The 14172-nt window shown below is 46.2% G+C and overlaps 1 protein-coding gene across 4 annotated transcripts; it reads left to right on the plus strand.

Annotated features, from left to right (window-relative positions):
* The first annotated feature begins 3711 nt into the window (after window positions 1-3711).
* Tmem219 (transmembrane protein 219) lies at window positions 3712-13935 on the plus strand. Of its 4 annotated transcripts, none has more exons than XM_059266637.1 (6): window positions 3712-3809; window positions 4803-5004; window positions 5090-5279; window positions 8316-8545; window positions 10380-10549; window positions 13785-13935. In XM_059266637.1, the coding sequence occupies exons 2-5, from the start codon at window positions 4840-4842 to the stop codon at window positions 10515-10517; spliced, it is 723 nt and encodes a 240-aa protein (XP_059122620.1). In that variant the 5' UTR covers window positions 3712-3809; window positions 4803-4839; the 3' UTR covers window positions 10518-10549; window positions 13785-13935. The 4 variants fall into 4 exon arrangements, with proteins under 4 accessions (XP_059122620.1, XP_059122619.1, XP_059122617.1 ...); XM_059266636.1 differs by having other exon boundaries at window positions 3722-3809; window positions 4806-5004; XM_059266634.1 differs by lacking the exon at window positions 3712-3809 and having other exon boundaries at window positions 3816-5004.
* Window positions 13936-14172: the final 237 nt, after the last annotated feature.

Consider the following 14172-nt stretch of genomic DNA (forward strand, 5'->3'; position numbering starts at 1 on the left):
CTGTTATATATTTTTAATTGTTTTTAATTATGTGTATGTGTGTGTGTGTCTGTGTCTCTGTGTGGGTTTTTGTAGGTGAGGGGCCACAGAGGGCAAAGGTGTCAGATCCCTTATAACTGAAATTACAGGAGGTTGTGAGGTGCCTGATGTGGGTGCTGGAATCAAATTCAGGTCCTCAGGAGGAGCAGTACATGCACTTAAACCCCTGAGCCATCTCTCTAGCCATACTCCCCCCACCCCTTTTTGAGACAGGATCTTGCTATGTAGCTCAGGCTTGGCTCTGAACTTGTGCAACCCTCCTGCCTCAACCTCCAGAGGCTAAGCCTAAAGGCACACACCAACTCACCCAAAATATTGCTTTCACCACTTTAAGTGTACCATCCAGGAGTATTAAGGGCATTCACTTGCTGGTGATCATAGACAGTTCCACCACCCATGTTCAAGATGTTTCACTGTGCAAAACGAAAACTTTTGTTTTTTCTTTATTTTATTTTGAGACAAGGCCTTGGCATATTGCCTTGGCTGGCCTGGAACTTGCTATGTAGACCAGACTGGCCTCAAAAACACAGACATTCACCTGCCTTTGCCTCTGCCCGGCAAACACATAACTTTGAATCCATTAAACAACCATTCCCTATCTTCTGCTCTTTCCAGTCCCTGGCAGCTATCATTTTCTGTCTCTGAGCTGGTCTGCATCTCACGACAGTGAGATAATATGCTGTTATGTTGTGCAAGACATGTTGGACACACGTGCAATTTTCTATTGTCTTCTGTCTCTCATAACGGTGGAATCATATGCTGTTTTCTAGTGCATCTCACTAGGTGGAATCACTTGTTTTCTGTGTCTCTTATAGGAGGAATCATTCTCTATTGTTTTGTGCATCTTATGTCACTGGAGTCATATGCTGTTTTCTTTTCTATTGCTTACAGGTACAGTCATTTCCTACTGTCTTTGTGACTCATGGGGGTGGAATCATCTGCTGTTTTCTTGTGCATCTTCTTTTGCTGCAATCACATACTACTGCCTGTGTATTTCATACAGGTGGAACCATACATTATCACTGTATGCAGTTCATGTCCACAGAATCACAGGCTGTTGTATTGTGAATCTCACAGAGGTGTAATTTACATGTTATCTTTTGCATTTCATATCGGTGGAATAATTCAACATTTTCTGGTGCATCTCATTTTGCTAGAATATGCTATTGTCTTGTTTACCTCATATAAGTGGGATGACATGCTATTTTCTTGTGCATCTCGGTTACCTGGAATCATTAGGTGGTTGTCCAGTGGGAAGGGGCAGCCACTTGGGCAAGACGGTGGCATGTGTGCTAGTCTGGGCTCCGAGCCAGGATTTGAGGTCGGTCAGCTGGAGGTGGGTGATACCATTTGGCCAACTGACTCTTCTTCTTAGGACATGTTCTCTTGATTCACCCTTTTTCTTCAGATGTTTCATTTGTCCAGTGGTCTCTGGATTCTTTAGTTGGATGCTTTTATTCTCCTGGAAAGATAAAACCAAAACTTTGCCCCAGCCCTAACTCTGGAGGGTTCCTTTTATGGCAGGTTATATTTTTCCTATGGCAAAATGCTTTTTGGCAACAGAAAACTATTATCTTTCAATTAAAAAAATTATTTTGAAAATTTGAAACTAAATATACCTTAGTATGGTTATACAATACACTAAATGTCCCTTAGTATGTGTGGATAAATACACCTATAACTAAATGTCCCTAAGTATATGTGGATAAATACACCTCCTATAACTAAATGTCCCTTAGTATGTGTGGATAAATACACCTATAACTAAATGTCCCTTAGTATGTGTGGATAAATACACCTATAACTAAATGTCCCTTAGTATGTGTGGATAAATAAATACACCTATAATTTCCCTCCCAAACTTCCTTCCCGTCTGTTCTCACTCTCACCCTTCCCATGAGTCCCTGGATTACACTATTTTGGGTGAGTCAGTTCTACTTCTATTTTGTGTGTGTGTGTGTGTGTGTGTGTGTGTGTGTGGTTTTTTATGTGTGCATATACACACACTCTCTCTCTCAATTTCCTGTATCTATATAAAATCCTAGAACCAAACACATATTTATCTTTCTAAGGCTGACTTAATTCACTAAATATGATTATCACTAGCTGTATTTATTTTCCTGAAAATATCATAACTTTGTTCTTTTCTTTTCTAAATCTTTATTTAGTGTGGTGTGTGTGTGTGTGTGTGTGTGTGTGTGTGTGTGTGTGTGCAGGTCCATGTGTGCTGTGGAGCTCAGAGGACAACTTTCAGAAGTCTGTTCTCTCCTTCCAGCATGGGTTCTGGGGATAGCACTCAAGCTTGTATTTTTAACTACTGAGTCATCTCTCAACAGCAATTTTTGTTCTATGTTTCTTTTGTTTTGTTTTTCGAGACAAGGCTTTACTGTGTATCTTTGGAGCTTGTCCTGGAAATCGAGCTGTTGATCAGGCTGGCCTCGAACTCACAGAGATCCGCCTGCCTCTGCCTCCTGAGTGCTGGGATTAAAGGCGTGCACCACCCCCAACTGTTTTATGTTTTTCTTTCTCTCTCTCTCTTTCTTTCTCCTCCCCACCCCCCCAAACAGGGTTTCTCCGTGTAGTTTTGGTGCCTGCAGGGGCAGGAAGATCAAGAGTTCAAGGCCAACCTCATAACAAATTTGAAGCCACCCTGTACTACACAAGACCATGTCTTAAAAGCCCATAAAGCCGGTAGGTGGTAGCACACGCCTTTAATCCCAGCACTCAGGAGGCAGAGGCAGGCGGATCTCTGTGAGTTCGAGGCCGGCCTGGTCTACAAAGCGAGTTCCAGGAAAAGTGCAAAGCTACACAGAGAAACCCTGTCTGGAAACAACAACAACAACAACAACAACAACAAAAAAAAAAAAAAAAAGAAAAGAAAAGAAAAGAAAAGAAAAGAAAAGAAAAGAAAAAAATGGGGGGGGGGACAATCTTATCCCCGGGACATGATTATTGTGGCTTATGCAGAATTATTCATTTTGTTATTTGGGTTTAGTTTTAGGGGGATCCTAGGCTGCACTCAACTGACCTTTAACTCCTGACCCTCCAGCCTCCACCTCGAGTGCTGGGGTTACGGGACTGCGCCGCCACACCGGCCAGAGTGAGGATTTGAACCTGAATTCCCGGCTCCGTCTTATGCTGTTTGAGGTAAGACGATCTCCCCCTCTAAAAGGCGTGCAGAGTGAGGTGAGACTCTCCCTGTCGAGCAGACTTGCAAGTCTAGGGTCCTGTGCATTTAGGAGCCACTAAGAGCCAAAGGCCAAGCCAAGGTGCAGACCTTAGGTATCCGCGAGGGCAGAGAAGAGCAGAAGCAAACTACCACTCGTAGAGCGGAGGAGTGGAGCCCCGCCCCCGTCCTTCCCAGAGGACCCCAAATCCTTCCCGGAAACTTGGGCGCGGCCGGGCTGTGCGAATGGCACAGGTCGCGGGCAAGCAACAGAAAAGTGACTTTGGTGAGGTTCCGCCGAAACCCTCCTCGGGAGGGAAACCTGAGGTGTCCACGACGGCTAGCACGGACTCCCTAGCCTGTTTCTGGTTTCCTCACCTCCCCGCGAGTTATTTCCTTTACTTGGCCCCTAGTGCAAATTTCCTTTTGGTTTGGCCTGACCCAGTCCGGGGAGAAGCCCGCAAGAGCCCGCGTGGCCACCGCGCAAGCGCGTCCGGACGGAGTTGGGGAGGGGCCGGAGCGGGTGTCGGTCAGCATGGGCCCCGCCCCTCCGCCGCGCCGTCCCTGACGTCACGGGGCGCCGGCCTCCGCCCGGCTGCAAGCGGTGAGAGCTATCGGCGGTCGGACCTGAAGCCGCTGGATCGGGAAGGGATGCGGGTGTCGAGATCCTTCTGGAGGGGGCTTTGGGGAGGACGGGAGGTCGAGATGCACCAGCCGCTACTGCCCTTCAGACTCTGCCCGCCCTCCTCCTACCCTACCCCTTGCAGAAAAGCCGGGACGTGGGGCCGCGCAGGGACCGAGCATATGTGACACCTGCGTTTTCTCGGTGGCTTCCACTCTCTCCTCCCACTCCTCATGCTGATCTCCTGCCTTCCAGATGTTTATTTTCATCAGTCTATCGCTTCTTGCCTGGAATAGGGTACTCGGAAGTTGGAGGCGGATTTCAAACCTTAGCCCTACCACGTCTGTGTTAAAAAGTCCCTGAGCCACAGTATTTCGTCTACTGGCTTCTTCTGGTCTTAAGGATCAGTATGACACCAATAAAAAGAAAGGAGATGGACGTCTGTTGAATTCCTGCATGGTCATGTTTACCGAGCAAACTGCTGCCCCTTCGAATCCTCATTACTTGGTGTTCTTAGAACTCCCATTTCACATCTTAACTTCACTTAGTGAGCAGCGAGAGAGATTCATTCCTACCTAACTGGTTAGTTTAGCTCCACAGTAGGAACTTTGAACCCAGACGCTTCCGGTCTGGATTCTGGTTGGACTGTTTGTCTGCCAAACTCCTAGCCCCAGATCAACTACTTCCTCTTTTCCAGCTGAGAATTCTTTTCACATCCCCTTTGCTAGTACAGAATGCTGTTCCCTGCTTCTCCCTTGGTTATTTCAGAAACGAAATAGAGCAAGCATTTCTTACATGCTCTAAGGAGATGCACGTTTTGAGTACAGAATCTTGGATTTTGGTCCCGGCTTTGCCACCTAATGTGTGGCCTTGAGCAAATTTATTGTCTTCTAGCTTTGGCTTGCCTTTGCATAACATGGGTGAGGGCCTTCTGACCTGCAGGCTCTTGTCCAGTTCTCCCTCACTGTCCTCCAGCAGGCACTCCACGGAGGCCCAGACCCCTCTGCTCCCCATGGGCAGCTGCCAGGCAGGGCACAACCTGCATCTCTGCCTGGCTCATCACCCACCTCTGGTCTGTGCCACTTTGATCCTGCTGCTCCTTGGCCTCTCCGGCCTGGGCCTTGGCGGCTTCCTCCTCACCCATACATCTGGCCTACGTAGCCCTGACATTCCCCAGGTAAGTACCCGGGTGCTCACCCTTCTGGTGTGTGCCTGCCCCCCGCTGCTAATCTCACTTCTCTCTCATTCTCCTTTGCACACAGGATTGGGTTTCCTTCCTGAGGTCTTTTGGCCAGCTCAGCCTGTGCCCCGTGAATGGGACAGTCACAGGGAAGTGGCGAGAGCCTCACGTCGTGGGCTTGCTGACTACTTTGAACTTCGGAGATGGTCCAGATAGGAACAAAACCCAAACATTCCAAGCCAAGATCCATGGTAGTCAGATAGGATTGAAAGGTGAGATCTGGGGAGCATAGGGTCCAGCATCAGAACACTTAGGGTTGGGCCAGACTGGTGACCGTGGGCACATCTGTGCCTCTTAGTTACTCCTACTGTAATACAACTAGATAGGATAAGATACTCGCAGTGAATGTTGTCCACAGTATAGGCTCTGTGTTTTGGCTTTGCTGTTCCAGTTCCAAATTTCTTCAGTTCTGTCCTAGAATGCCCCAGGAGCCTTAGGTTTAAAACCAAATACTCCTCCCCACTAGGTATATGTAGAGAGAGATGGAGACAGAGCTCATGCATGCCTGTTCTGCCTGGGTTACATAGTGAGTTCTGAAACCACCTCACATGCATATATATGACAGCTTTGAAGTATGAGTCACATGCCAATGTGTAGTTCACCCATTTAAAGTATACAAGCGAGTTACTTTTAGTCTGTTTACACAGCTGTGGAGTACCTTGAAATCCATTTTAGATCTTTTTTTTTTTCTTTAATCATGAGTGGATCTGTACCTTGGCTGTCCTTGTCCCCTTTCCTCCGGGTTCCCAGGCCCCCACAAGTCTACTTTCTGTCTCTGGTGGTCTGCCTCTTCTGGACTTTGTTACAACATGCAGTCCTTTGTGACTTAAGATTTTTAAGGTTCTTCATGGCGCTGCATACTTTTAATCTCTGCATTGGGGAGAACAAGGTGGGCAGGCAGATCTCTACAAATTCTGGGCCAGCCTAATCTACGTAGCAAGCTCCAGGCCAGCCAAGGCTACATAATGAGAACCTGTCAAAAAAAAAAAAAAAAAAAAAAAAGGAAGGAAGAACTTATGCTGTTCTTAAGCACTAGTTTCCGTGTGGACATGCATTTTAGTACTATGGAGAGTACAGGGCACAAGTGGAATATAGGGTATCCCTGTGGTTAATCTTATTTTGTTTTGGTTTTTCGAGACAGGGTTTCTCTGTGTAGCTTTGCGCCTTTCCTGGATCTCACTCTGTAGACCAGGCTGGCCTCGAACTCACAGAGACCTGCCTGCCTCTGCCTCCCGAGTGCTGGGATCAAAGGCCCACCACCACCACCACCACCACCACCACCGCCACTGCCTGGCCCTGGTCTATTATTTTGATTGCTGTAAATTGATCCATTAAATGATTAAGCCATCATTTTTTGTTTTCTCCAGTAAATAACACTGTTGTTTCCAAATTTTTTGTACTTGATAAAAGCAAAGCAAACATCTTAATGTATGTTGTTTGTGTTTTTTCTTTTGCTGCTGCTTAAGAATGAGCCCAAAACCCGGGGTTGGGTGGGGTGGGGTAGGGTAGGGCATGCCTTTAATTTCAGCACTTGGAAGCCAGAGCCAGGTGGATCTCTGTGAGTTTGAGGCCAGCCTGGTCTACAGAGTGAGATGCAGGACAGGCACCAAAACTACACAGAGAAACCGTGAAAAAAAACAAAAGAATGAGCCCAAGGGTTTCATATATACTATGCATATGCTCTGCCATTGAGCGACACCCCTAGCTCTTAACATACTTGCATTTTCTTAAAGTCCTTTCCTTAGCATTAGTTTCTATCAGTAATATAAATGAATCAAAGGATGTAGGCCTTTTTCTTTTCTTTTCTTTTTTTTTTTTTAATTTCCGGAGCTGAGGACCAAACCCAGGGCCTTGCGCTTGCTAAGTAAGCGCTCTACCACTGAGCTAAATCCCCAACCCCTTTTCTTTCTTTTTTTTAAAGTTCATTTTAATTTATTATTGGTGTAAGGGGGTAGTCAGGACACCTTTGTGTAGTTAGTTCTTTCCTTCCACCTTTACCTGGCTTCTGGGTACCAAATGTCAGTCCTCAGACTTACAAGGCAAGGACTTTTCGAGGCAGAGCCATCTTATCTGTCCCCTTTCTTCCTTCTTTAATACTGTACATTTGCTTTTTTGGTGTTGGTTAGTTTGTGACAGGGTCTCATTTAGCCAAGGTTAGCCTCAAACTCACTGTGTTGCCAGAAATGGCGTTGAACTCGTGATCTGTCTGCCTGCTTGCTTCCACCATCCCCGTGGTGGGATTACAGATTGTGGTACCACTCTTAATCTCTGCCGCTTCGTGGGCCACAGGCGCTTTACCGACGGGGCTGCATCCCCAGCCATGGAGAAATTCAGACCACACAGCTAGACAGAGCGAATGTAAGCTCACCAACAGTTTGGTGAGCATCCTTTCTGCTCGTCTAAACTGATGATAGAAGTTGGATGATAGCTGATGTCTATAATCCCAACAGCTGGGAGGTTGAGTAGGAGGATCGCCATGAGTTCTAGGCCAACGTGGCTAGATAAGGGTTACTGGGCTACTCTGGGCTCCAAGCAAACAACACAATTTTGGTTTTGTGTCTTGTAGAAATGCCTTCAACACTGGAATATAACCTGTATTTTCTTTAATCCCTTCTGAAAGCTTTCCTTGGTTGGTATGTTCTTTACTACATCTGGGCTACCTATACAGTGAGATGACAGTCTAACTCTATTTTTTCTGATGAAAATGGCCCCAAAGCTACTTACTGAGTAAGCCATCTTTATCCAGTCATTTGAAATAGGGTGTGGACCTTTCATGGATTTTGGTGCCCAGTGGATAACGGCTTTCTTTAAAAGGAGAAGTTAACTTTTCAATATTTATTTATTGCAAAGATTTAATTTTTGGTTCTTTGTTCTTTGTTTGTTTGTGTTTTTGTTTTTAATTTGGCTTGGTTTCTCTGTGTAGCCCTGGCTGTCCTGGAACTTGCTCTGTAGACCAGGCTGAATTCAAACTCAGAACTCCACCTGCCTCTGCCTCCTGAATGGTGGGATTAACCACGCCTGGTTTGCATGTGTGTATGTGTGTGTGTTTGTTTGTTTACCAGAGGAGACCTGCAGAGGGGATCAGATCCCTTGGAGCTGGACTTGCAGGCAGTTAGAAGCCTCTAGCAGTGGGTGCTGGGAACTTAACTTAGGTCCTCTGGAAGAACAGCCTGTGAGTGCTCTTTGCTGCTGGCTGTCTCTCTGGCTGTCCACTCAGTTTTCTACCTCTTGTCTTGTGCCTCTTGCAGGGTCCGCTGCAGGAGAGTCTATCCTTGTCACAGCCAGAGTGGCCTCAGGAAAGATTCCAGAGACCTGCCTCTATTTCAGTGCTGATCCAGAAATCCTGCCCTCTAGCCAGCCACCTATATCCTGCTCCGAGGAGGGAGCTGGAAATGCTACCCTGAGCCCTGTGATGGGTGAAGAGTGCGTCAGGGTTTGGATCCACGAACGCTTTGTGCTCACCAAGCTCCTGACTTCGGTGAGTGCCTCAGGCTGATCTCCAAGGCTTCCTAGATTGTCACGTGGAACACTGCCTGGAAGGGTTAAGGAGGCAGCGTCACCTAGCAGAGGAGGAATGGGCTTGATCGGGTGTGGTGCCATGCTGTCTTCCAACCCTGGTACTCCAGGGTCTGAGGCTGGAGGATGGAAAGATCAAGGCCAGTCTGGACTTCATAATGACAGTTCATTAAGAAAGAAGAGCAAGTGTGAACAAGCATAGGTTTTTATAACCCCGCCTTAGGTTAGAGGTTAGAGACAGTGTGGTCTAGGGCAAGCATCGGAACCTCTCTAAGACTCAGCTTTCTCATCTGCAAAAGATAACTGTGATGTTATCTACAAATTCCAGTACCTAAGGACTGAGTAAGATGACCGTAAAGTACTCAGCACAGTACCTGACGAAGCAGATTTGGTCAGGGACAGCAGCCATTTGCTGTTTGCTTAGGTAGGAAGTTCTAGAACAACCAGGACTAGCTGGTGAGACCTAGTAGGGGTCCAGCCCCTTTTCCCTGGTAAAATGATCCTTCAAGGAAGAAATGAGTGCAGCCCAGCCTTTTGGGATTCACATGAGGTGCTTAGGAATGATATAGAAGGAAGAAGGAGAAATCTCAGTCTCAGCCGATTCCTGAGTTGCTGTGAATGTTAGGCTAAATGTTATAGTTTGACTCTGAAGTAGGAGCCATCTAGAGCTCTTTGGGAACAGAAAGAGGCTCTCACTCTGCAGGGTGGAGGAGCTGGACTGAGTGGGAGGAGAGTGGGTAAAGGGCTGCTACACTCTCATGCCCCATATTTAAAAAGGTTGTTTGTGCCAGGCAGTGGTGTCCCACGCCTTTAATTCCAACAGTCAGGAGGCAGAGGCTAGTCTGATCTACTGAGCGAGTTCCAGGACAGCCAGGGCTACACAGAAAAACCCTGTCTCAACAAACAAAAAAGGCCATTAGGGGAAGCAGAATCTGCCTCTAATTGTACAGTCTTTAAGCAGGTAAAGCCATTTGCTGGCAATAAAAGTTTGTTTTGGTTTGGTTTTGGTTTTTTCGAGACAGGGTTTCTCTGTGTAGCTTTGGAGCCTGTCCTGGAACTCACTCTGTAGACCAGGCTGGCCTCGAACTCACAGAGATTTGCCTGACTGCCTCCTGAGTGCTGGGATTAAAGGTATGCACCAACATCACTACCCTGCTGGCAACAAAAGTTTTATGGCTGACTGGAGAGGTGGCACAGAGGTTAAGAGCACAGGCTGCCCCTCCAGAGTACCTGGGTTCAATTCCCAGCACCCACATAATAGTTTACAACTATTTATGACCTTAGTTCGAGGAGACCTGGTACCCTCTTCTGGACTCTGCAGGACTACATGCAAGTGGTGCACAGATACGTATGCAGACAAAACACCCATAATACAAACATACATATAAAAATATCTAAAAAGGACCATGCCTGGATGTGATGGTAAACACCTATCACCCCAGCACTCAGAAGGCTCAAGGCAGGAGGAACAAGAGGGTTGAGGCCAGCCTGAGCTGCATAATAAGACCTTGTTTCATGAAAAAGAAAAAGAAAGATTGGTGGAATGTCAAGAATAGTGACTCCTGGGGAGTCATTCTGGGAGTTCAGTGGATGATCGGGCAAGGAAGCAGTCTGGAACCCATTAGGACAAATGGTATCTTTCAGCTGATGCCTCAGAGCTGCTTCCTAGGTGTCAGGAGGACTCTGCCTCATGGAGGCTTGTCTCTGTTTTTCAGGGTATGGGACAAGATATCTTCCCACTGGAAGGTTCCCAACCCTGTCTGTCATCTCCCTTCCCTCCCTGTCCCTACCACTAGGAGGAGCTAGCTCTGTGTGGCACCAGACTGCTGGTCCTGGGCTCGGTCCTGCTTCTCTTCTGTGCTTTTCTCTGCTGTGTCACGGCTGTGTGTTTCCATCCGCGCCCAGAGTTCCACTGGTCTAGAACAAGGCTTTGAGGGCACCAGCCTGCTCCTTACTCTCTTCTCAGGTGAGATTCTGGGGGAATGGGGTGGGGAAGGGATGGCAGTTGTACCTTGGTAAAGTTGACCCTTAGAATCTATCCTCAAGGAGCTGGAGAGATGGCTCAGAGGTTAAGCACACTGGATGCTCTTCCAGAGGTCCTGAGTTCAATTCCCAGCAACCACATGGTGTCTCCCAACCATCTGTAATGAGATCTGGTGCCCTCTTCTGGCCTGCAGTCATACATGCTGTATACATAATAAATATATAAGTCTTTAAAAAGAAAAAGGGGGGAAAAAAGAATCCATCCTTAAATACTGCTTCCTGTGTGCCCCAGAGAGTCCTATTCAGCTATCTCCTTATGAGAACTGAGAACTGTTTTCTCCATAAACATACAATGTTTTTATTATTTCTAGTTTTTTCTTTGTGTGTGTGTGTGTGTGTGTGTGTGTGTGTGTGTGTGTGTGTGTGGCCATGCATATGCCATGGTGTGCATGTGGAGGTCAGAGAACCACCTTGTGGAGTTGATTCTCTCCCTCCACAGTTATATAGGGTCAAGAGAACTAAACTCAGGTCACAGGCTTGCTTTCATGGCAAGATCCTTTACCTGCTGAGACATCTTGCTTAACCATGTTTTTACTGTGAAATAAGTAACTTTCATGTAAAAAGAAAAACCATGAAAGTACATTTTGACAAATTATTATAAAGTGGACAGTTGTAAATACCACCCTGGGAGAAAGACTATTATCAGCAGCAATTCAGATGCCTCCCCTAAGCTGGGTAGTGGCAGTGGCATCGCACGCCTTTAATCCCAGCACTTAGGAGGCAGAGGCAGGCAGATCTCTGTGAGTTGGAGGCCAGCCTGGTCTACAGAGTGAGTTCCAGGACAGCCAGGGCTAAACAGAGAACTCTTGTCTTTAAAAAAAAAAGACCCCTCCTCCTCCGCTTCCTTCCTGACGTTGCTCTCGCTCTCCCTATAAGCAAGCCCCTGCTATAATGTTTTCCAGTTTTATACAGTGATGCGTTCCAAGTGTGTGATTAGTGAGTGACAGGATTGCAGCCGGTGAAGGTTTTTGGAGGTGTGGTTATTTAAATGAAAACTTTCCCCAGGTGTGGATGTGGTTTGATTTTATTTATTTATTTATTTTAACCCCCTAAGGCCCTACCCTTACGTTTAAAAATTTATTTATTTGTTTTTATTTATGTGTATATATGTGTGCCCGCATGAGTTTATGCGCATATGTACACAGGATCTCAAGGAGGCCAGAAAGGGTGGCGGATCCCCTGGAGCTGGAGATACAAGTAGTTTTGAGCTGCTAAATGTGGGTGCTGGGAACCAAACCCCAGTTCTCTTTAAGAGCAGTAAGTGCTCTTAATCACTGAGCCACCAGCCCCTTATTTTACTTTTTTTGTTTGTTTTGAGACAGGGTCATTGGTAGCTCCAGCCATCTGACACATACTGTTAGCCCAGGCTAGCCTCAAACTAACAGAGATCTGCCTGCCTTTGTCTCCTGAGTGCTGAGATTAAAGGTGTTTTCTTGTTTGTTTTTGAGATAAAAACCTCACTGAGTAGCTCTGGCTGGTTTGGTACTCACTAAGTAGACCACCAGGTTGGCCTCAAATTCACAGAGATCCACCTGCCTCTGCCTTCTGAGTGCTGGGGTTAAAGACTTATGCCACACTGGAGCCTTATTTTTTAACCTGATATGCTTTCGTACATATCCTCTGTGACTTCTGTCTTCCAAGAAATGTTCTGATTGTAAGACTTACTGGAGCTGCACTTCACACCTACCCTACGGCAGTGTTGATGAATTAAGAGGGTTCAAGTTTGATGATCTGTTTTAAATATATAGTCTTGCTTTTTTCCTGAAATTTATTTAATATTTATTTATTCATTTTGATATAAGATCTCACTATGTAGCCCTGGATGACCAGAATCTTGCTGTGTAAGCCAGACTGGACCCAGAGTCACAGAGATTCACCTGCCTCAGCCTTCTGAGTGCTGGGATTAAAGGCATATACCACTATCCCTGGCAAAATTATTATTATTGTTGTTGTTGTTGTTTCAAAACAGGGTTTCTCTGTGTAACAGTCCTGGCTGTCCTGGAACTCGCTTTGTAGACCAGGCTGTTCTTGAACTCACTGAGATCTGCCTGCCTCTGCCTCCCAAGTGCTGGGATTAAAGGTGTGTGCCACCGCCGCCTGGCAAAATTATTATTTTTTTAAATTATGATATTTATTTACTTTAGGGGAGCCACATATATGTGTGCATGCAACAATGTCCATATGGAGGTCAGGGGACAGTGTCCAGCAGTCTGTTCTCTTTTTTCTGTTTTTTTTTTTTTTGTTTTGTTTTTTGGAGACAGGGTTTCTCTGTGTAGCTTTGTGCCTTTCCTGGATCTCGCGCTGTAGACCAGGCTGGCCTCGAACTCACAAAGGTCCGCCTGCCTCTGCCTCCCGCGTGCTGGGACTAAAGGCGTGTGCCACCACCGCCCGGCTTGTTCTCTTTTTTCATCCTGTGGGTCCTAGGAATCAAACTCAAGTTGTTAGGCTGGTGACAAAGCCATCTTGCTGTCCCTCCTGGAATTCTACTCAGACAGCTCCAAAGAATCTAATTAATGGTGATGCCTATTAACTGGACATATACTCTACCCAAGCAATGTATATATGTTGTCTTCTTCATTGCATTTAGAAAGTAGTTTTCTCTGCTAACTAGATTTTTGGAGGGAATGAGCTTGGCAAATGTAGCAAAGGATGGCCGACTACTATTAATACCACTAATTCATGTTCTTTGATTGAGTGAAAAAAACAACCCAAAAGAGATCTTCACCTTGTTGGGAGGGTTCCATTCCATCTGAAAGTGTTAGGTATCCAGCTCTTAAGCCTTCCCTAGGTTTTTCTGGCCTTTGTGGACTAGGAAAGTACTGTGGGAGAGTGGAAACAGCCTGGAGTGGGGAACTGCTCCAGCCCAGAGGAACCGGAAGCCCCAGATAACTTTGTTAATTTTCCTTAAGCTAGATCTCACTGTCCCACCTTCTAGAATTAGAATAGGAAACAGTGGAGCTCGTTAAATTCAGGAGTAGGAAAAGGCTTTCAGCTTTTTGCCCACCGGTTGATCCTACGGTTTCGAGGCTACCCCTGTGGGATTAAGTGCCAGAACCTGTCTCAAGATGTCCCTCCCGCTGTTCCTTCTTCAGTTTCTGCATCCATGCAGAGCTTCTTCCAGGGGCTTTCTTACCTGTTCTGTTTTTCTTTTTCTCCAGGTGAAGATCAAACTCTTGGGCCTACTTCTGAGTTTAGAAGACCTGTTACAAAAAAACAAAGAACTGGAATGTGGGGAAATAAATGGCTTTTTGACCACTGTTGTGTAAGGTACTTACTGGGGATTGGATTAAAGTTTGCCTTTTGGGGGTACTTTTCCTTGTTGACTTAAAGGATTTTCCTTTTCTTATTGTGTGTGCACACACTCGTGATGTATGTGTGTGCCATGGCATATAGGTGGAGATCACAAGAACGATGCTTGTGTTCTCTTCTTCAGCCCTTCTGTGGGTTCAGGGGATTGAACTCAGGTTGCCAGACTTTCACAGCAAGCACCAGCTTTAGCTGTTTTGATCCTGTCCGTTTTGTGGTGCTGTGGATTGAACATAGGGC

Source organism: Peromyscus eremicus, chromosome 1, assembly GCF_949786415.1.
Source record: "Peromyscus eremicus chromosome 1, PerEre_H2_v1, whole genome shotgun sequence".
NCBI lineage: Eukaryota > Metazoa > Chordata > Mammalia > Rodentia > Cricetidae > Peromyscus > Peromyscus eremicus.

What these genes read in the sequence shown, in the direction of transcription:
- Tmem219 (XM_059266634.1), top strand. Translation starts at nt 4,744, where the DNA reads ATGGGTGAGGGCCTTCTGACCTGCAGGCTCTTGTCCAGTTCTCCCTCA. An exon ending in GTAGCCCTGACATTCCCCAG is followed by an intron (nt 5,005 to 5,089) that starts GTAAGTACCCGG and finishes CTTTGCACACAG; the next exon opens with GATTGGGTTTCCTTCCTGAG. An exon ending in TCACCAAGCTCCTGACTTCG is followed by an intron (nt 8,546 to 10,379) that starts GTGAGTGCCTCA and finishes CCCTACCACTAG; the next exon opens with GAGGAGCTAGCTCTGTGTGG.